The sequence below is a fragment of the Silurus meridionalis genome, chromosome 7 (genome assembly GCF_014805685.1).
Source record: "Silurus meridionalis isolate SWU-2019-XX chromosome 7, ASM1480568v1, whole genome shotgun sequence".
NCBI lineage: Eukaryota > Metazoa > Chordata > Actinopteri > Siluriformes > Siluridae > Silurus > Silurus meridionalis.
The window spans coordinates 14,594,385-14,618,275 of record NC_060890.1 but is presented as its reverse complement, the minus strand read 5'-3'; the positions used below and the strand labels follow the sequence as shown (position 1 = coordinate 14,618,275).

Below are 23,891 nucleotides of genomic sequence, written 5' to 3'. Positions count from 1 at the left end.
CACACAAACAGAGTTACTTACCTAATAAACCACTGGAGTCAATGGGATATTCAAGGATAGAGGTGGCAGGGGCCAAAGTATAGGGATACTCGTACGGGGTGTAGATAATGCCAGACTCAGGGGTCTGGGACATCAGGGTGGCAGTGGGGTGAGGGGTGCCAGCAGGCATAATGGCAGAGGTCTGGATCTGTCGGATGAGAGGCATGAGCGTGGGAGCAGAAGGCGCAGGAGTACGCAAGGCTGCACTGGGCATAACTGGGGAGGGGCCGGTAATAATGCGAGGACCCTGGGCACTGGCAGCCAAAGAGAAAGCCAAGGCTGCTAAGAAGGAGAATACGGGAGACGCATACAAGAAAAAAAAGAAAACAGACGAGTTGTCATCAAAAAAAGGCAGGTAAATAAAACCAAAAGTAAGATGCTTATGGTTTCTTATCTTGTTGAAAACAAAGCAGTTTAAACTCTGCTCTATGCACATATCACAAACTATACTAGTGAATATTGCATATCAAAAATGGACAGGATGAAAGAGAAACAGAGAACTGACACTATTCTGACCAGATATACAGAGTATTCAGATGTGATCTCTTACGTGATTTGATATTGGCATCTCGGTATGTGCCGTTGAGAATTGCCAGCTCCATCAGCTGCATCTTTTTCAAGTTGTCTTCACCTTCAGCCTGGAAGCACACACACACACACACACACACACACACACACAAGAAATGTAGTAAAAAATCTTAAATATGATAAATTATTATTTGCGAGAAATTTTTTTTTAAATAAAAACAATTTGAGCAGCTGTTAATCAAAAGCTTTTAATATGGATTATTTAAATACCCATTAAATAATTTTTGTGTGGTGCTTAAAAGCTCACTTGCAAACTATGCAATGCTCTAATCTGTGTTTTCCCGTTGCTGGGTTTCAAAAGTTCTAGCTGAGTACTGTGTATACGAGCTAGGGTTTCCCACTTGCTAACAAACCGAGTGCGAGTTGCTTCAATGCTGTCTGATCAATACAGCCAAAATGAACATGAAGTGCACAGAGGTTAAATATACAGCTCATGTTTCTCAAAACAGCCTGGAATCAGCACCTCAACTTATCACATTTGCTCCCTATCCTGTTCCTCTTCCTTCTGCCACTTCACATTCTACCTCTATTACTGTACATTTCCCATTCTACTGTCTACTGGTTCCATATTTCTGCAGTTTACTCATTCTGGTCATTCAACTCGTGTTCTCGATACAGTCTCACTAAATTCTCACTGTTTCTTCACAAATTCCCTCCACTTATATTACCATTTTTCTATAGTACATAGGGCTGCAGCTAGATTATTTTAGTAATCGAGTATTCTACAGATTATTCCATCGATTATTCGAGTAATCATAATAATAATATTGCTGAAATGGCAAAAACTAAACCCATTTATGCATCTAATTGCCATATTATATCAAAATGCATATACAAACATATCAATAAAAAAATCATAAATAAAAATATTAGTCAATTTCAAATTACTTTTAAAAAAGGTAAACACGGTACAACCCAAAATTAAGACATACATCAAAATAATAGAAATAAAAATAATAATAAACCCCAATCCTTGCATTTATGTTGTGAAACCTAACTTTCAGCCGAACTACAGCTATAGAGTCTTCTTGGAAGGGTTTGTGGCTTTTGTAACAGGCAAAAAAATGAGTAAACAGGAAGGTAACTTGGAACAAGAGTCTATACACAATAAATAACAATAAATCCTAAACACTACATTTATTTTGGAAACTTTATGTCGTTTTCTTTTGCCTGAATATTCTCCTTGCCACATTATGTTTTCTCCCATTCCTCCATTTTTCATTCTGCAGCATCTTCTGTGTTTACCTGTCAAGCGCGGTCTAGAGTTTAGCGAGTGATGCTTCAGTAATAATGGTCCGTGGGGAAACACAGTGCTCTGTGGGTAGTTAAATGTACTACACAAAGTTTTTTTTGTATTCGAATTACAGTATTGTTGTATTGAGAATGCGTACTGTTAACAGTTAGTAGCTCAAACTAAGTTATAAATAGAATTAAAAAATGAAAACATAGAGGAGCTGTGAATCTGGTCTTTTTAATGATCTGCTGGATATTACAGTATGGGTTCAGGTTAGGTCAGAGTAAAACAGGCCAAAGAATGATCTAAACTATGTCAGCAAGCACACTGGAAAAGAAAGGCTGATCCATTCAGAGTAGGATCAAAGTGTGTATGTGTGTGCCCTTTGCTTACAATACCAATGCGTGCCTGCCAAATGGCCCCACAGCGTGATATGGGTCAGCATGGGCAGTGCAGAGCAGTGATCACTGTGATATCAATGAAGCTGTTTAAACCAGCGTAAAGGTTAGTGCATGCATGCCTGTGAGCTCAACGGTATAATCATTCCTTGCTTAAAAATACGAACTGACCCTTTCAACCAAATGTCTTTCGAAGACATTTGTTACACCTCACTGCTGGAGTATGGCGTGGTCACACACTGACACACTGTAAAAATAGACAGCTGGATATTTTTAGTAGTCTGATTGAATCCACTCCTATCCTGTTAGTCTGGGTGGAGGCGATGGAAGTGGAAGAGCATTGTTAAACAGGACACCACATGTTTGGTTGTGTGTATGCATTCATAGGTGCATCATGTATGTTCAGTTTGTTCCAGGCAAACTAGTGTATTGGTTTAAAGGGTTAAATTCTATCACTATTCAATCCATGTAGACTCCATCACCAGAACAGATAAGGATTGCCAAAATGTCCCCACCATTCAGAGGTTGTGTGAATGTTACTGTACTGACTGGTGGCAGCTAACTTTTTCACCATTAACTTGAAAGTAATATATCACCTTTTTCCAATTTTTAAAAGTATACCTATTATAATAGAATACTTTCTGAATTATACTCATGACAAAGTTTAAATTGTATTGCTAAATAATAAATGTCTAATCATATATGATGAATTTGTATTTGTATAAAATCCAGACGTTCAAAAGTCAATTGATCTACCATAATTATATGATCTTAGAGAGTGATGTATTTATCCTTAGCCATTCCTGAAATCACTTAGTCTCTATGAACAACTTCGTACTAACAAAAGGACACAAGTGTCAATCATGGCTCATTAGAGTACCATGATGATTGCCATGGCAACGCAATAAAATGCACATTCCACATCATTCCCGAAGATGGAGGTCCACTTCCAGTCAGAATTACACACAGTGCTGAAATCTTATATTCTTCAAAATTCTATTTATCTTTAGCAGTAAAATCTTGTGTTTTTTAATGTGTATAATATGTTATAGCCCAATTCAAATGCTGGAACGTGGATTTAGAGTTCAGCACATACTTTCCTGTCCTTTACAATTCACAAGCATCTCCTGCTAACCTGCAGTCACTTCATTAAAGCCTACAGCTTTATCATCATTCAGCTCTATGCCTGACAGCAACACAGAGCCTTTTGAGGGCCCCATTGGGCACCCAGAGTCCTGACCCCTCTGTCTCATGTCACTCATTAAATTTTTACCCACAGCCAATTAAGCCCATTAAAGCTGTCCACAGTGCTCACCTTTGAACATTAGAATCCGGTGTATATATAAATGGCTGCTTTTTTCTCCAGTGCCAGTCTTTTTTTTGTACCACACTCTCGTTAGCATCTTAGGACTCACTACAGCTAGTGTGGAAATAGCAGTAATGCTGAGCACAGCTATTTAGATTGAATTTGCTCCCACTAAACAAATACACTCATCCGTGCTTATGCAGCACTTCCTTTAACTGAAAGTCTTGTTTGTTGAACCGAATCAATGTGTTTTTGCCACTTTGCCACTTTTATTCAACTTGGTCTTCTGATAAATACAAGCAGAGTAGAAAGGTTATAGTGTAAACATGTGACTCACTGCGGGGACAAGCAGCTTCTTAACTTCTTCCACGGCTCTCTTGAGTTTTATCTCAGCACGATTCTGCGAGTCTTCAACTGTGATGAGCACATGCAGGTCCTCGTTCAGATGCTCCCAGTTGGGCTTTCCACGATTCTGCTCCTCCTGCACAGATGAAAGGATGAAACAGCATATTCATGTTACTATCCGAATCTATGCCTAAATTGATTCACACTACAGCACCGTTAAATTCTTGATTCTGATTCGACAGAAATTGTCAATAATAAAATAACTGCTAAATTAACAGCTAATTGACAGGACTTTTATGGTGGAATCTTTACATCATTTATGTCTAATAAATAGAAGACAAAAACAATGCATAATTGTAGACTCCGGGTGTCAGTACTTTGTAACAGTTAGTAAGTTTCCCACCACAGGAGAGTGTCCAGGATAATCAGTCTTCTTTTTTCAATGATTATAGAGGATGATGGTAAAACAACTGTTTATATCTGCTTTAACACAAGTGACAACAAAAGTTAACTTGTTTCACTTAGATGTAACCACAAACTGATAAACTGTTCTTTTGATTAATTTTAAAAACTGTAATTGGTGGCTGTGCTGTATAATTAAAATACTTCAGAAATTGCTTTTATAATTACAAAGTTACATGTAAGTTATTTTCTTTTAACCTTCACAACAAAAAGCGAAGTACGATGATCTTTTTATGAACGTAGTGCAACCTTTCATCTGATCGTAGTAAGACATGCAGAAATGAAGCAGTTTGGTTGTGGAAAAAAACGGAAATTAAACATCACAGCAGGGGGACACTGTATTTGCTAATTACTGTCTGCCTACACAAAAATGAGTAATTACTTGATCAAATATACAATATACACTCAGTAACAAAATAAGTTCCAATGCTCTTGGGAGCTAGTTACATGCTAAAAGGGCTTCTTTGAAGTGAAGTGAGAGAGCTATATTGGGTGATGCCTGTGCCATGAGGTTAGTGGCTTATTTGTTCATGACTGCATGTCAGAAATGGTTGACATGCCTTGGAGTCATATTATTTACACTTTCAAGCAAGTGGCTGTAAATCACCCTGTTTGGATAACAAGACAGAGAGTAACCTGTTGATCATATTTCTATCACTCTGATCCAGAACAACATCATGAGATTTAAAGATGTGTATAAGACAAGACACTTATTTAAATGTGGACGGCCATTTAACTTTGTTTTGAATACAATGGGTTATAATTTCAAAATCTAATCATTTTATACAGAATAAACTTTATACACAACTGACAGGTTTCTGCTGTACGTGAAAATCTTTTCACATTATGGGTCCCATCTTTAGAAATCAGGCTCTTTTTTTTCATTTGGGAACAAAAACCACACTGGCTCAAAATCATATCTATAAAGCATGGGAATATTTCACACCCTCCTATGCGAGTTTCACATGGTTTGTGATTGTAAATCTAATTTGGGTGGAAGTAAGAGAATACATGGATCCAGATGGCATCACTGTGTGAGGCCTGGCTGCTTTTCTTTACAGTCCCTTTCCCCAACATCATATTCCTGCTTTCTTTTATATAATATTTTCTTCTGATGCAATGGCAGTCATCTCTGAAATTACAAAATTATTACTTCAATGTAATAAAAAAAACATACAGATTTTCTGATATTTATACTTAGAGTACCACTGTTATCAAGACAAACATTCACAGCCTTTATAAAAAAAATAATTGGGTATCTACAGTTAAAAAAAAGGAAATGGCATCCTCAGAGAAGCAGCAGTAAACTGCAGTGTTAAAATCCTTTTAAATTGCTTTCAGACGTACAACAGCATCTGAAGCTGCAAATACAAATATGCACAAACACATTTTCATCGTGCACAATTAAATGCCCTTGATTATCATGCATGTGATGGAAGCAGTGTTAAAATGTATAATGGTGAAGCTTTGAAAAACATGGCAGCATGCCTAGGGGATCTTAGTTCATTGTATTTCATTAATTCCCCCATCCCTCTGAATTAGCACTGCACAGAATCTCATCTACCATATATTAGCATTCTCCTACCAGTTATCATTCTGCAAACACAAAAATGCTAAATGTGAGCTACTACACAATCGTATTCCTTGACTGCAAAAATCAAGTTTGAGGCAGACAAACATATTTTAGAATTCATCATCATACACACATTCTTGACCGAAATGTACAGTTATTAATTAGACTTAAATACAATGCAAATATCTTATTCCGATTTGCTCTTAAACTTGCTTGCAAGTCAAACTGGATTCGATAGAGATTTTAAACTGCTGATGTAAAAGCATGGACTAACTGGTCTAGGCAGAGGCATATTGTAAATGTGATGCCTAACCTCTTGCTCAGCTCTAAAAAGCAAAATGTTCCCTCTTCCCGAATCATTTTCTCTAATAGCACTCATTTTCTTTTTAATGCAAGTCATTTTTCCAAGCACCCTTGGAGGCAAACAAAAAGTCAGATTTTTTTGTTTCATAGTCATGCAGGACAAAAATATTCTAGTAAAAATATGCATTAGAAATGGAATTGTCTAAATCTGCATTTGACATGCAGTGTACATGTATATGCTCAAATCCGATATCTGCAGGCATCTATAAGCACGCACGTCACTGCAAACAATACAAATAGTAAAACATCTGAACAGCAAAAAAGCAAAAAAAATAAATAAATGCATAGCTTTACCTTCTTCTTGTCTCTCATGGAGCCTTTGCCTCGCACCATTATCTTGCAGCCTGTCTCAGCCTCCAGCTGTTTGGCAGTGAGCCCACGTGGGCCGAGGATTCTCCCCACAAAGTTGAACTGCAATGACACGCCACATGTGGAAAATATGGAATTTAATTAAAACACAGTTGCCATGGACGTGTTACACATCTTTGCTGCAATAAAAGTGCAGTTTATTCAGTTGAGAAAAAGACCAGTCACTGAAAAGCTAAATCATAATGTGTGTGTGTGTGTGTGTGTGTGTGTGTTGCTATGTTTCCAATTAATTGCCAGATGTGTGCATCATGGCGGATTTTGGTGCTTGATTTAAGACTTGGTGCATCAGTAAAACAAATGTTTAGTGATTAAAAATAATTTTCTGTGCAGTTTATTATTTCTTTACATATCTGAGTTTTGAGTTTTGTATCTGACAACATGAATAAATGTGTGTTTTGTTGAAGGTTTTAATTTCACCTCTTTTATATTTATTTATTTATATTTTTAATAAAAAATTAATCAAACAGAAATGCGCTCTGCATTTATTGCGTTAAAACCCACATAATAAATTCAGTCAGTCAATAGGTTTTAATTTGGGTTGTAAAACTTGGGTTGTAACTGAACCTACCACAGCCTTTGTTTTGTCTACTTATTCAATTTTATTGTTTAAAATTATTAAAATAAACCAAGGATGTTCTATAAACCGATTTCCAATGTTAATGACATAAGCACTGTACCAACATTATAAAAAAAACTGGAAAATGAATAATTCTATTAAAGACAACTGGCAAAACTAAAGAATCTGAGGAATGATCCGTCTCCTGTTGTTAGCTGACAAACATCCAGAACACAGTGTATCTTATGAATGAAGCATTTGCTGACGATCGGCCACAAATCTGTCCCGTGACACAAGCAAATATTTCACTTTGTGCTTCCAGGCCAAACACAGCACAGCAACCATTTAAGTCATTTGCTTATAATTAACGCTTACAGTCGTTCAGTTACTGTAACGATTTTTACTGTGACATTTGACCTTTGTTTATGCATATAAAAATGTGCTTTTCTAAAGTACGTATAACAAATAATTCGCTTATAGTATCTTTTATAGTATCTTTTTTTTGTAGTCAGATTGTCATTCATAACTGGACAACTGTTTGGGTTAACTGTTTATAAACTCTTTTTTCTAACTTAAAAATTGTAACTTATTTTAATTAACTAATCTACAGGAAAAAGATTTTTTTCCACAATGAAGAAAAAAAAAAAAATAATAGTAATAAACACATTTTATCATATTCAAGATCTGTCTACAATGCATTTTGAAGTTTGCGTTCATCGGTTTTTGACCCCCATTATAAAACATATACTTTATTTATACTCAAAAAGTACAGCATCAGTTCCATGTGCTATTAAATGTGCTAAAAAGGAGAAATTAAATATCATGTTCAAAATCAAATGTTATTTTTCACATACGCGCTAAAAATTCAATCTGAACATGTGCCTCTTCATTTCTACTTGTGGAACATAAAGCAGTCGTTTACACATAAGGCATAAGTCATCTGATAACACAAATTAATAATAGTGATAATGCTTATAACACGAAACATAGATGATTTTGCCTCACTACAGAGTCTATCAAGACCTTAAAGAGGAGATAACAGTCTGCTATAAAACAGAAAAGTCAGAAAATCTATTAAAAATCTAAGAAGAAATTAAGATAATAAAGTACAAAATATGGCCAACATTTGCTCATAATACGCACATATTAATAACAGTGCTGCATTTACCCCAGTTTATTCATTTGTTTAATAGTTTAATTCGTTTAATAAGTTAATTTGCCAAAAGCAAAATCAGTTCTTCAGTTGTGCCTGAAGGGTTTACAAATGACCCAGCCAAAAAAAGGTCACATATCACTGAGCCAGTAAACTGAGCTGAGAGTTTTGACTGGCATCATAAGTGCTGTGAACAGAAGCGCTCAAAGCTGGGATTTGCAACAGCGAATTTTGAAAAGCTAAAGTTCAGCATATTAAAGCATTTATTTGTTTCTTTACGTGATTTGATAGGATGCATCCAACTATAGCCAAGACTAATAGTCTTTGTTTTTTGGCTGGTGGCTACATTGCTATCAAAGTGTTTAACCTTATCTGTCAGGATGGCAGAGTGATAAACCAGACAGCTGTCTCTCTCTCAGGGTCACAATGCATTCTCTTCCTTTTAAAGCCCATCTTCTCTCAGCCTGATCACAGCTGCTGTGGCCATTGAGCCTCTGTGATGTATATATAGAGCTGAGCTCATCAGCCTACCGTGTGGCAAAAGGCTGTTTGTGTCCGGGTCATTGTTGATCTCTCCAGTACATAACAAGGTTATATTTGTAAAAATATAAGGCATGTGCATGAATCCATGCACACAAACCAAGCCTGTGTCCTTACTGCTAGGCTCATATGACTTACATTATAGAGATTGTAATGCTCTGTGCAGTTCATTGGCCCACAAAGTAACATCTCAGCACTTTGGTATTCTTATTACAATCCCCAGGTGTGGCTCAATCACAAAAAAACATGTATTGAGAATATTAATGCTGAGCAAAAAAGCAAACGCATAATTGAATTTCTCACATCATGACTTTTTTTTCCTTGTGCCGTTTACCAGTTTTGCTAAATTCATTTGAAGTCCTCAACTTTAAATTAACAACAACAAAGAATCTGACAAATCTCATTACCAACCAACACAAAGAAAGAAATTAGGGAAGGAAAAGGGAGGGAATGAGTAAAGGGAGAGAGGAGAATAATAATGGAGAGAGAGATTGAGAAGCAGGGGGCAGCAGTCTCTAAATCACTCTGTGATTATATCGCAAAAGTGAAAGAGAAAGCGCAACAGAGTGGAAAAATAATCAGAAGGTGAATGTAAACACCTCTCATCTCTGCCTCTCTCATCTCTCCATCATGTCCTTCAAAGCTCTTATGTGTTTTCTGTTTCATGAGCAAGTGATGGAGAGGCAAGTATATCTTTCTAGATCATTCAGTGTAAATGAGCCGGCATAGAGAGAAGACACAGTCCACACATGCCCCTCCGCCGTCAGCTCTGGGCAGCTTTACAACTCTGCTGAGGTTTTGTTGGGAGCCTGTCAGTGATTATCAGAATGCTGATTATATTACAGGGAGATAAAAGTTACTATCTAAACAAGCGCAATGACTGATTACATACATGCTAACTGGGCATTTGTCTTTTCTCACTTAACCTACGACAGATGTTGAATCTACACTATCCACACGGTCAATATATTTATTTAATTTACTCTTTTAGCAATGTCATTGGCAAGTCTCGATGTCAAATTATATCTGAGCCGAATACATGATCCTTTTAAAACAAATCCTGGAAAGGCCTCAGTTAAAGCTTTACTTTTTGTTTAACTATTAAATGTAACATTTTTCAAACAAACAAACAAATTGACACTATTTTATACAAAGATTAGATGTACGTGGTGCTAAGCACTAGAAGTGGAAATTATATTGATAACTGATAAACAGCAAGCAAGAAAGGTTAAAAACAGCAAAAAAAAAAACGAAAAAAAAAACAGATAAGACTCAGAAACCTCTGCTGTATGTTTCTCATCCAAACTCATGTATCCCTGACTTCACTATACTATATTTTGTCAGCAATGTTTATTAATGCAGACACAAATCATTTAGTGTGTAATCATTATAATAAATATAATCTGAAATTTAGCATTTATCCCTAAATGCTATTAAAACACTTCATGTACCATATGTAAAATGTGAATAATAACGTTATATTATGAATAAATCTTCAGGATTGCAAATATTGGTATTTGTGCTTTTTCTTTTTCTTTGTGCTGCATTAAAACTTTGTTCAGACAAGCAGCTCACATGTTTTATTCACGCTGAGTGATGCTGTGATGAAATACATGATCTGTAATAAATGTGATATATGTGTATATATATATATATATATATATATATATATATATATATATATATATATATATATATATATAAAATATAAATATAATATATAAAATTTATTTATTTTTCTGAAAAAAAAAACATTGAATATTAACATGACTAATAATAATAATAATAATAAGAATAATAAGAATAAGAATAATAATATTAATATTAATAATAATAATAATAAAGGTTTGTTGACTTGTTGAAAAATCTGGCATAATTTCATTGGCTCATTCATGTTCACACTGATGTTATATCTGTAAATATGGGTGTGTAAAATGAGATAATTAAAGACAATACAGTTCACTAATGTTATTACAATTTTAGCTTCATTATTAGTGTAATAGCACTAACAAATAACAATAGTGTTTCTACTGAAATTTTTATTTTCCATGACTCCTCAGCAAATTTGTTTTGCTACATTTCCTCGTAATTCAGACTCTAATCATTTTATATTAACTAAATGCTCCCTGGCCAGAAATGTGTACAAATGTAATGTGTTTATTACACATTACTAATGTAATGTGTAATAAACATTTAGAATACAAATATTATTCAAATAAATGCTGTAAAATAAAAAAATCTTTCACAACCCACAGATTTCTAATTTCCTGGCATAAGAAAAGACAATAGGAGCCTTATAAACACAACATAATGTTTACTTTTAGCCAACATTGATAGCATTTCAGTTCTGACAGTACAGTGTGATTTTAATATAATTATGATTTTTAAAAGTTAAAAAAGTCAAAGGTTTTATTTAGTCAATTCGCTATTTACATTGTGTGTAGTCTAAACCCAAATTTCTGTCAAATTAATCATCAATCATATAGTCCTTTAATGTCTAATCAGAAAGAGAATTCTAAATCGAACTAGAGAACGTTAATTTAATAAACCACAGTAGGTAATCAGACTGTAAAGTCAATATTTACAAGCTTGTACTATAATCTGACAGTATAGTTGATTAAAATATGATAGGGCTACAGAGTTCATGCCAGATCATGTCAACCTTCTTTCATGTCAACCTTAAAGATTTTTGTGGTCTGTGGGAATCCCGTGACCAGAAGGAGGCATAACATTTTGCTAAATTAAACTATAATTTGAAGTTGTATCAAAGGTATAAAGGATGTCTAAATGGGGGTTGTGTCAATATTACAAGCATCTGGTTTAAGACCTTCAGGATAAAGAGAATAACTGCAAGGATAAGCAATGGTATTCCACTTACGTCTGGATATTCTTTTACAGGCACATAAAGTTTCTCTTGGAGCTGTGCAATTGGCCCCACGGCGTCTGGGAGCTCCGATGTCCTTTTGTCTGTACTACTGTTCAGTGTGTCATTGTACATGTCCTTCCGTACCCGGCCAATCTCTGCCAAATAGAGCCATAAAAATACACAATTACACAAAAGCACTGAGAGGAATGCACTTCTAGGAAAACAGCAAAACAAAGAACTCAAGAGATTTTAGGACCACTCAGAACTTCAGGTAAAAGATAACTCAAATCTCTACAAGACCCTAAGTCTGGCTTTGCGTTACAAATGAAATAGGTTTCCACTCTGAGCACAAAGGCTGCCACTGAAATGCTGCATACCTAAACGTCTCCTGATGAAAGGAATGGAAAAATTATTTAAAAATAATAATTCTGTCCGTGATGATAATATTCCCCGACAGACATTCGGATAAAGTTTACTATTAAAAATGCATAAAGGGAAAAAAGCTAACCCAAATTAATTTTAATTTCACAATCACTCTGCATCAACACAACTCCCTGGAGGCAAGTGAGCAAAACCAGTCATGCACATCAAAACTATCTTAAGTATTCACAAAGAATTAATCGCACAACAAATAGATGCAATTCAGAAGAGACCAGACAAACACATTATTATTATTTAACAAAAGCTCTTTGTAGAATTTGGATGAAAGAGACTTCATATAAGAATGGATTTTCAACAAGGTACAATAATGTTTCAAAATGCTACATCAAAGTCCACACCAGACTCGCCTGATTGTCGTAATCTTAATATAACCCTGAGATGAGACAGGCGTTGCCCGAGGGGCTCCCATCAGACTCTCTCAGCTGGAGTAAATCAGAGGCCAGAGCAAAACAACATGAGCTTAAAGCATCTGGCTGTGGTATGATATAGTTCATATGTATTTAGCTGAACCTCTCTCTCAGACCTCAAACTGGCATCGGCACCACAGAAAGTGCACACAAATCAGCACGTGTCGGTGTACTGTAGTTCATTAGTATTAACGCTGCTATACAACTGTGACACTGGTCTATGAAGAGAGCTATGAAGGAAAGGAACAGAACAACAAAGATAATAGGGTAGGCCATTTCAGTAAAATGAGAATTGTATCCCAAAACATGTCAAAGATTTTTGCATTGTGTAAACCTTGCATCATTAAATTTGCAATCGCTGGGTTAGGGTTAGCTAATGTTTCAGTATAAGTAACTTACAGCAGTTAGTGACCAGCCTGACTATTGTACAGAAACACACTGCCTACACACTTGTCACTGTATGACGTACATTAGCCTTTATCTCTAAACACCTGGGGTAAAATATAATTGCCACATCCACTTGAGCTATTATTATAGCACCTTTAGTGGCACTAAAACCAAACATTACAGACTGCTGATCAGCGCTACAAAGCCTCCCTACTGCACACCATCCACCCTACTGCAATCCATCATTTTACAGTGAGGAAGGAGATGGCGGACAGATCTCAATTACAGTCTGTGTCTGTTTTTCTGCCATCCAAATCCACCAGCTCGATACTCCATCATGATACAATGGCTTTGGTATGCTATCATGTAATGACCACATCATTAAGGCACATAAATATCACCTCTGTAATCCGGAGTGACGTGTGGTGCTTTAAATATCACTGTTGGAACACTTTAATTACTTGAAACTTATAATAAAGCATTGTAATTGTGTGTAAAAAATAAAACCTTGCTCCCACATTTTGTACCTTTACATGAAATAAGGTGCTGCTTACAGAATTTACAATGTCTATGCCTTTTACATGTTTAAATAATCATCCAACTTCTTGAGTACTTATGACTTCACCTACATTCTTTGACCAAATACATTTACTGTACATGAACATACTGTTTCAACATATGGCATCCTGTTGGGGAAGCGCATACGGTTGATCTAATTAATAAAACAGTGTGTGATTAATCATTTGCCCACAATTATTTATGGTAGTCTGAAATAAAATGCAGCAGTGACAGTATAAGTATTGCAGTTACTTTCCATGGAGACACACAATACATTCTGCTTTAAATAAATTTGTTTCAATTTAGGAAACAATCAAAGATTAAAGATTGCATTTTAAATAGTAGTTCTGAAAAATGTAAGTGCTTATTTATGTTTAATGGAATACAAAAAAATACATTCTGGCTATCTGTCAGCATAGTCCAAATGACTGGAAGTCAGAGATCTCATCTGGCAAAGAGGTGGACATGATTTAATGCCAGATGTCAGACAGTTTCCACGGTTGTTTGGAGAAAAAATTCCACTGGCAGATAGGACTCTCAATCTTCATGACTATGAGCCATTATGGGGAAAGACAAAGGGGTTACTCTGCTTCACACCATCCTACACTGTGTGCATGAAGAGACACAGAAAATGAAAAGAGCAAGCCTGAGAAATTGACAGAAAACTCATATATATATATATATATATATATATATATATATATATATATATATATATATATATATAAATGAATTATTATTATATATATATATATATATATATATATATATATATATATATATATATATATATATATATATATATAGAGAGAGAGAGAGACACAGAAAATGAAAAGAGCAAGCCTGAGAAATTGACAGAAAACTCATACATATATATATATATATATATATAAATGAATTATTATTATTTATATATATATATATATATATATATATATATATATATATATATATAGAGAGAGAGAGAGAGAGAGAGAGAGAGAGAGAGAGAGAGAGAGAGACACAGAAAATGAAAAGAGCAAGCCTGAGAAATTGACAGAAAACTCATACATATATATATATATATATATATATATATATATATATATATATATATATATATTTACTTTCAGTACAGGGCTTTCGTTTCGGCAGGAACATATAAAGTAGCGGACCTCAAGTTTGTTTAGTCTCTGCAAAATTTACACAACAATGCCAGGGGTATAGTGCCACTGTGGCAACTCACTCGGTACCGAAAATAAGATTTGTTTTGCGCATGCATGACAACGCTAAAGAATCAATAGCTTTAATGATAGCCGCTAACCAGAAAGTGGCTTGCAGTAAAATTAAAATTTATGAAAAGTAAAAAAATCTTGAATCCATTATATTGATACTTTAACGTTTTATGTCCAGCTCCAAGAATTTCACTTAAAAGGAGAAAAACCTGACAATTCCACACGTGAAGGGAGTGAATGAATGAAAGATAAAATGAATGAAGACATTTGTTTAAGTATGCTGAAATAAGTAGCAAAGTTAAGTAGATCATATCTTTAGAAAATGTACGTAATATTTAAATGTGAAACACACACACACACACACACACACACACACACACACACACACACACACACACACACACACACACACACACACACACACACACACACACACACACACACACATTTACATACACATCTGTATTACCCAAATGGGTCTAACAAATGTAAACTATTTAATCATTTTCTATTTATTACATTTTATTTAATCAGTTTAATTTGTGGCGATTTAAATGATTACTCAATTTAATCAATCTAATAAAAAAATGTATTGTATTAATTGGATTAATTTTAGTTTTATAAAATATTATAAAATATCAATGTATATATTATTTAACCAAGCAGGCATTTTATTTAAAATAGTTGTAACTTTTATTTAACTGTTCAAATGATAAACACAAATATTAATAATAATAAACTGCATTAATTCAATTTTACAAGCAATTTTATGTTTTGCATTTCTTTCTCATAACTGTACCGAAATTAAACTGAACTGTGACTTAAATACCAAGATACGTTAATTTTGTGTAACGTTAAACATCTAATAAATATATATGTATATATAAATATTTTAAACCATCCGTGTGGAAACATAGCAAAAGTTCCTTTTTGTGTCCTGATGATTTACGGAGTTTAAAACATTTACAAAAATATTTTGTCTTCATGCTCTTGTTAAATATAGTTTCACTATTAATAAACATACATAAAGCATCAATATTTGTCAATTCCCATGTTGATTCGAGTATTAAAAACTTGTGTTAACTCATGAAAATCATGTGATTAATTGCAAAAATTCACTTTTGTTTAACACTCTTAATTCTATTTCACTGTAGCAATCTTGAAGCTTAATCTATTGGATTAAAAAAGAGAGAATGTCATGCTCATAGGTTTTAATTGGTATAGAAAGGTTTTTGAGTATGGATGTACAAGTCTTATGGCTAGCAAAAGAGTGATCGCAAAAACAAGCAAACAAAAAAAAAGACGTCTGGCTAAAGAAAGCTCAAATTTATTACGTAAAGGGTTTTAGGGGGATAAAAGAGCAGGCCTCAAACAGGGAAACAATCTGGGTACTTTTCTACTGCCAACAAAGTGCTTGTTCTTGACTCTCACACTTAGGGAGTCACCACACCTACACCAAGATTCAGCCAGAAAACATAATCCTTTGTCTTTCAATTCCATCAATGTCCACGACCAAGAGTAAATTATAACCCATGATTTCTTATTGTAAGAAAACACTTTCCATAATGACATTTGTAAAAAAAACAGGATCTCGCATCTGTTTTATCCCTCATTCATTTTACTGTGCTTTTGTGCCACTTTCACAAGACTTGCATGCTGATAGCCAAGCTGTGATCAGCACGTATGTGTGTGTGTGTGTGTGTGTGTGTGTGTGTGTGTGTGTGTGTGTGTGTGTGTGTTTGTGTGTGTCTCTGACCATTGAGAATACCATATGTAATGTGATTGGGAGCAGTGAAGGTGTAAACAACACAGTAATGATATATGGCACTGTGGTTGGATGACAGGTATCCCCTTTGCGCAGGGTTTCTCTGGACAGGTAGCCTGGAACAGCAAGTTTCTGGCAGGCCTTTAGCAAGATGGCATTTAATAGGAAAGCTGCATTTGCAAGCATTGCTATCTTTGTGAAAAAAAAACTGGAATGATGTAATCAAAAGAGACAAGCCTGACAGAGAGGTTGATCAACAGTGCACTCTCATTAAAGAGATCAGTAACGAGGGGGGTGATGGAGTTAAGCATCAGAGATTTGTGACCCACTGTTTACATACCACTGATTAAACTATATAGTCATATTGGTCCAATACAAGAAAACCAGTCTGATTTATTATAATAATGGGACAGTGTGAGGTTTAACTGGACTGCTTTTTCTTCTCTTCTCAGCAGCACTGTCCTAATCAACAGATGGTGATGTAAGCTGCGTGCACACAGATATTCACACGTTCATTCACACCCAGGGCCAATTTAGCATAGTCTATCCACATACCACATATAATGGGAAACTGGAAAACCCAGTGGAAACCCATGCTGACATGGGGAAAACTGTTAAATTCCACACAGACAGTAAACCAAGTTTCAATTTGAACCAGGGACCTAAGAGCCGGCATCACTACCCACGACAATGCTACCTACTATCCCACTGTGATGCCCACAGACTTCAGATCTGAGTTAATATTGTCTTTAAATGCTTAAGTCACCAGGCAACATCCAAAAAGGCTCATGTCGCACTTGATGTAATTGGTCCTTAAACAACAGGTTATGGCTGCTTAATTACAGCGGTGTCAAGAGCACTGAAGGCTCCCTCTGAAAACATATATTTAGTGACGTTTCACCCTGACTGCACCTCCTTAATCAGCTGGCATATCCTCATTGTTCTCCACATACTCCTTTATGTTCACACGTCTCTCAATGGCTGGGTAACACAGCCTAGCTGGAAAATGTAATGGCGTGAATAAAATGGCATTCATGTCACATGTGCTTACCGACTAAAAAGTAAAAAAAAAAAATGCCTCTCTGACTGAATGAAGGTCACTGTAAACACCGTCCCACACTTTTCCCTTGAATTTACTCCTACATGCATTCTGTCACTCTACCGATCCCAGCGCTATGTACAGTATGTCTAATAGTAAAAATATAGTGATAGATGAGTTATGAGGTCTGTCACTAACCGTGTGTGTGTATCCTTTGGGTGCACAATGGAACACCAGAGAAATACAAACACCAACTGCAGCATGTTGAAACAGAATGGACATGAGGACAAGCAAAGGTCAAAACATAAGAAACAAGCTCACGTCACTTTGTGTATGTAACACTATTCAGAAATAAAAGCCCATGGCTTATTAAATTATACAATTTCGAGTACACTGCTTTCTGTTCACATTAGGTCAATATGATCTAGCCTAGAACTAGGCATACACTAGCCTACACCTTAACTGTTGCTTTACAAGGAACACATATATTTGAGACAGCTAAGACTACTAAAATAATATGGTACACTTGTAAACTCACCCAGACACTCTGAACTATAATTAGAGAGCTTCATTTAGAGTCAAGCAAAGTGCATCAGGGGGTTGACGTAAAGATTTTTCACAATATATTTGTACAATATTGTTATTTACCAGTCTTATACACTACACATAAACAGTACATCTACATTGCTGCACCCCCACCTTTTCAATAAGAATTATTCAATTACGTGTACAGATGTTTTTGGTGTGTATCTGTATTTATCTGTACATTTATATATGGAGTAAAATAGTAATGAGTTTTAATCCCAAAAACCCAGTCAACCAAAAGTGAACAGGTTCTCTTGAGTCTCTCTAAAGTTTCTCTAAAGAATTCTTCCTAATGTCGCCTCAAGGAGTTTTGGTTTGTCACTGTCACCTTTGGCTTACTCATTAGAAATCTAAATCTACATCCAAATCTGCACTCCTGTGGTTTGTGCTTTACAAATACAATTGTACAATAAACTGTATTGTAAAATATTGTCTTATTCTGCCTTACAGTAAGAATTGTTGCAGAAGAGGAATGAGAGAATAAAAATGGTTTCCTTTGTGTACTGTGATGGCAATCAATCCTACGTATTTAACTGCAACAGCCACAGAGCAATCATTTATTATTTTTGGCTCAGCACCTCCATTGTTCATCTCTAATTAATGGGCTTACATTTAGAAGGAAATAATATGTGCTGGAAGTGATGCATGGACAATTTGTGTCTTAGAAATAATGGTTCCTGTATTTTGAATGACGGATACCAATTGATGTCCCAGATAAAAAAGATTACTAGTGTGTCTCACTGACCTGTACGTTGACAGTATCCAAGCCGTAAACACTTAAAATATCAGAATACCCTAATGTACAATTCAAAATATGTTCAAGTCAGCATAATTGGTTATTAAGCAATGTGCTCTAAAGTCATTTTAAATTGGAACCAGATGTTAAACATCTGGTTAAGATGTTTACATCTTATAGTAATATTACTAGATTGTGTTTGTCTCTACAAGTATCTACAGGCTTCAAGAATCCTTCCATGCTGTCAAAACCATTAGATGAGACTTTAATGAGCCGGGTTTTTCCGGCACAGGTTTAACACTGCTCTGGATCCTTTCCCAGATTTTGTTACTCAATACCTTAATTAAGATAATTTAATAAGCTGCATAAAAGCAGTGTGTGTGTTCCTATTAGAGAACATAATCATAGTCATGCACACAAAACACACAACACACAATCTACAAAACAACCTAAAATCATACTGCAAAACGTTTTTGTCTCTTTTGTCCTGTAATTCTGTCGGAGCACACTGAAACAAGACTTTAATATAAGGAAGTGAAAACAGAAGCATTAAAAAGTTATTTCTGACTGACACACACAGTTTTTAAGAGAACTACCCGGTTTAGTAGAGCAGAGTCTGTGAGCTGATACACAGCCAAAGTCCCTGTGCATATCAAGCAGTCTGGCTGAATAGTCTCCAACCTTTATAGCTAATACTGAAGACATAAATCTGCCAAAGTAGCCTTCTTTCCAGGCAAGCATGCCCAGATACTCTTGCAAAGTCACTAAATTCAGCTTTAAATTGGGAAGGATCTAAGCCACAACTAACCAAACGTAGCACATAAATGATAACTTAGAGGTTGTAGTGAATCCTAACCGTTTTGCTGTTTCGGAGTCTAATGAATGACGCTGATTAGCGTTAACATGATTCATATTTGTGGTATACGACCGCTAAGTGATATTTTCAAGCAGCAATTTTAGCGCATGAAGCAGAGCCAAATATGTTTTTTTATGATTTTAATGCATTGCAGTGATGTCAGTATAAATCAAAGCGCCTGGAATAAAGAAAAATGTGAATGTTTTAAATCAATATTTTATTGCATTTTTTGTTTGCCCTGCCCTGTTAATAGTCAGGTCAATGCCTACATGAGTAATAGTTTAACTTGCTGGTGATTTTCTTCAAATGGTTTAGTTGTAAGGGCTGATCTGAGGGGCCCCACATACTCCACGCCTTCTATTTGAACTGTCCGAAGCCCCCTGCTGACCATAGCCGCGCATGCGCATAAGTTGTGTGTTGACTTCCAAACAGCAAGACCGCCCTCGCGCATTCTTCACCTACTTCCATCGCTTTGCGTTTCTTTTCATCATTAGGCAACCCGGACCACCCTGCATGTACCTCGCCGTAGTTACACAGATAGGGCTTTTATTTAGCTAACCTTGCTTTAAAAGTTGTTTTAATTATCCAATCAGCGCGTGTTTCCTATATAAGAAAATGAAGTTTAAAAGCAGTGCCACTTTTGAGGTGTGGCCTCTGTTGATCTGCATCCAGCCGCACTGTAACCTCACACACCAACTCTCTTCACTGTCATAGAGAAGGAAGTTTGCCATCCCCAAAGCAACTCAGTACAGTTTTATTCTACAAGACTATATATATATATATATATATATATATATATATATATATATATATATATATATATATATATATGTTTTTAAAAATAAACAAACGTGTTATTATAAGTTGTGTTGTTGTTCGGGGATTGTAAAGTTGAACCCCAGCTTACCTTCGTCCAGAAGCCTCTCTAGATGGTTGAAAATCCCACAAAAGTTGGGCAGACTGCTCATCAGCTTCTTGTCATTCATGAGCTGCATGAGATAGTCGGGACTCGGCTTGGGCTTCTCTTTTGTCTCCATTTCCCCCACCATATTTAAAAACCGTCTGCTTAAAAAATGTTAGGGAAAAAAGATCAGTTATGAAGAGAAGACCAGACTCCAACAGGCTCCTCCACAGGCTGTGTGTATGAGGCTCTGAGTCCGCTATTCAGTCCGCACTTCTCCAACGAAGTCCCGCTTCTAACCTGAAGACCTACAAAATGTCTCACTTACAAAAAAAAAGATTGGTTCTCCTGAAACACGACGAGAGAGAGAGAAAAAAGACTGATATGTGTTCGTGTGATTTATGAAGGTCAGAAGAGCTCCGCAAACTGTCCGGACTCCCGCATGACCACTCAGATTTGTTTTTGTTTACTCTCAAGAGGTTGTAGGCGTCAGAATAACGCTATTTCCAGGCCATTCGACCTCTCTGGACCTTCACTTCCTGCCAAGATAATGTGGAGTAGCGGTTTAGAATAAAGGTCCTTAACGCTGGGTGAAGTTTCTAGGCTAGCTCTGGAGCTGAGCAAACTCTTCTCCTCTCGCTGTGTGTGTGTGTGTGTGTGTGTGTCGGTATTCAAGAGACTGCTGCTGCTGCTGCTGCGCCTCTACTGCTTTCCTAACGCCTGCGGTCATGTGACCATCCGCGCGAGGAGCGATCATCCAAGCCAGAGAATAGGAGGATAAAATGTATACTACTAAGTCTCTCTCTCTCTCTCTCTCTCTCTCTCACACACACACACACACACACACACACACACACACATTTCTTTCATTGACGTTTGTGAAGACCTTCTTCTGACTGTTTCCCACAAAGATATGAAAGCATGTCTTCCACAACACTCACAGTGATGTTTTAGCACTTTGTTTTGAAACCAGTTAGTGAAAAAATGATTGCAAAACTTTAAAAATTCATGAGAAAGTTCTTTTGAATCCACAGTGTTTAATTCAGCTGCTGTCTTTGGACAGAATTTGCCCCATGTGGATTTCTGAGGTTTCAGCAGAAAGTGAACTCCAAGAAGACAAGTGACTTTAAAACAACAAATGTAGAGCTTCAATAAACACAGTTAAAGCCCTCAAATTCCTGTCTCTGTGTGATCCGGTATATCTTGTACATTCACAGCAAAATCATGACTGAAAACCAGCTAGTTTATATAAAACACTGAAGCACCTTTTGACCATTTTATTAGATACAGCTTTCAAACGTTTGCTTTATAGGTATCCACAAGTGGAAATAAATCAAAACAGAGGCACCACCAACTGGATGTTATTACTATATAGTATATGGCTAAATGTTTATGAATATACAATTATCCATCATGCTTATATACAAGATAAACAACTGGCTTAAAGTAAGTGGAACACAATTGTTTGGATGTCTTTGTATGCTGTAGTATTACAGTTTCCCTTCTCTGGCTCTATGAGGTCCAAACCTGACCCAAAATGACAACATCCCTGTGCACAAAATTAGGTATAAGAAGATTTAGCAACGGTTAGATTGGAAGAACTCAAGAGGCCTGCACAAAACCCTGACCTCAACCTTACTAAACACCTTTAGTGTCCTACAATGGTTTACGCAAAAGTTGTCATGATCTTTTTTTTTTTTTTTATCTTAAAATAGGCAGAAAGGGGCAATGGGAGTTTATCAAGCTGTTTGATAGCATAATTAACATTTTCCTTATATATACACATCTGGATAAAGATCGGTCAGTTGAAAGTGGAAGTTTCAGTTTATGGACAAATAAAGCAGTTATATTATAGGCCCAAGAAAAGCTTAACTGATTTCTCAATGTTTGCAATATTTGTCAAATCATAATCTCTCTCCAATGGATTCACTCAAGTGGGGGAATCGGTTGGGTGCTAATTTGCTTGGTCGTAGAGATGAAAACATGGTGTTAGGCTTGCTGGCTGGCCATCAGAGGATCGGTATGCAGGCTGTTTAACACAGGAGTTAGACAATCCCTAGAGCCCCCACCAACACCATGGGCCAACCACTAAATAAATAGAGATGTAATTAAGAGCGCACTGAGAAGAAAGACTGTGTTTCATTACTGCTGCTCCTTCTGAGGAAGCAAGAGACAGACCATTACATAGAGATTATTGTAATTAAAACAACAGTCTTCTGAAATAATGACACAAATTCTTTGTGAATGTGTTGTGAATCTTAAAAAAATATATTTCTTTAACAGACCTCACATTGACAGATATACATTTGAAATAGTGCAAAAGAAGAGCAATATCTGAATCACTGAGCTGTTATTTTCATTCATGGACTTCTCACACTGTAATTACTGTAAGCTGGCAGGCTGAAGTGACAGCAATTAGTGAATGAATAGCTCCACATCCATCCATCCATTCTTCCTTCCCTCCTTCCTTCAGTCCAAATGTGATGCTATAAAGCCAATGTCATGCTTCACAACAAAATCCAAATCTAAAGTGACATTAAACCAAATGATTCAAGTCATGTCATTAAGAAAATCATGTAAAATCATGTATGTTTCACATGTAAGACACATTAACTATCTGTACATATCCATATATGTCGTTGTAACAAGCTACATGAATGATTCTCAGTTTCGATAATCATTTTGTTTGGGGTAGAGGTGCTTCAGTGCGATGAGATCAGAAGGTAAACAAAGCCTCTATAATGCTCAGCTGTTTGCTTGGGCTGCATACTGTTTTAGAAACTAAGTTGCCATGGAAAAAATGTGTCTGCCAAATGAAAATGTGTAAACAAGCCACTGAAAAAATTGAATGTAGAAATAATTTATTTTAATTGCAGGAATCTCTAAGATAAATAGTGATAGTCAGGTGGAATCCTTAACTTGTTTATTTCTCACATGAAGTGCTAAAACAGATGGCAGCACTGTTAAGCAAACTGTAAGTATCCACCCATATACAAATGTGTAATGACTGTGCTTTTAAAGATGCTTGTGCATTAAAGTGAGAGACTGTGTGCGTGTGTGTGTGTGTGTGTGTGTGTGTGTGTGTGTGTGTGTGTGTGTGTGTGTGTGTGTGTGTTTTGACAAAAAATATTGCTATCATTTATAAAATAATTTGACTTAATAATATGTAATAATATAAAAACAACATATAGAAGTATAATATAGAAACAA

The 23,891-nt window shown here is 35.9% G+C and overlaps 1 protein-coding gene across 8 annotated transcripts in view; it reads right to left on the bottom strand.

The window, feature by feature from the left end:
• Window positions 1-21,408, bottom strand: part of qki2 (QKI, KH domain containing, RNA binding 2) — a 30,425-nt gene extending 9,017 nt beyond the window's left edge. For 2 of the 8 annotated variants that reach the window (XR_006926468.1, XM_046853762.1), the window contains exons 1-6: window positions 20,688-21,406; window positions 11,805-11,947; window positions 6,603-6,719; window positions 3,903-4,046; window positions 590-677; window positions 22-321 (exon numbers count right to left, since the gene is read on the bottom strand). Coding sequence is in view for 6 of the 8 variants with exons in the window: in XM_046853762.1 (XP_046709718.1) it covers window positions 22-321; window positions 590-677; window positions 3,903-4,046; window positions 6,603-6,719; window positions 11,805-11,947; window positions 20,688-20,829 (934 nt within the window). In the remaining 2 variants the exon portion in view is untranslated. Of the gene's footprint in view, window positions 1-21; window positions 322-589; window positions 678-3,902; window positions 4,047-6,602; window positions 6,720-11,804; window positions 11,948-20,687 lie in introns of all 8 variants that reach the window. The other 6 variants (XR_006926469.1, XM_046853767.1, XM_046853765.1 and 3 more) reach the window with 4 other exon arrangements.
• Window positions 21,409-23,891: the final 2,483 nt, after the last annotated feature.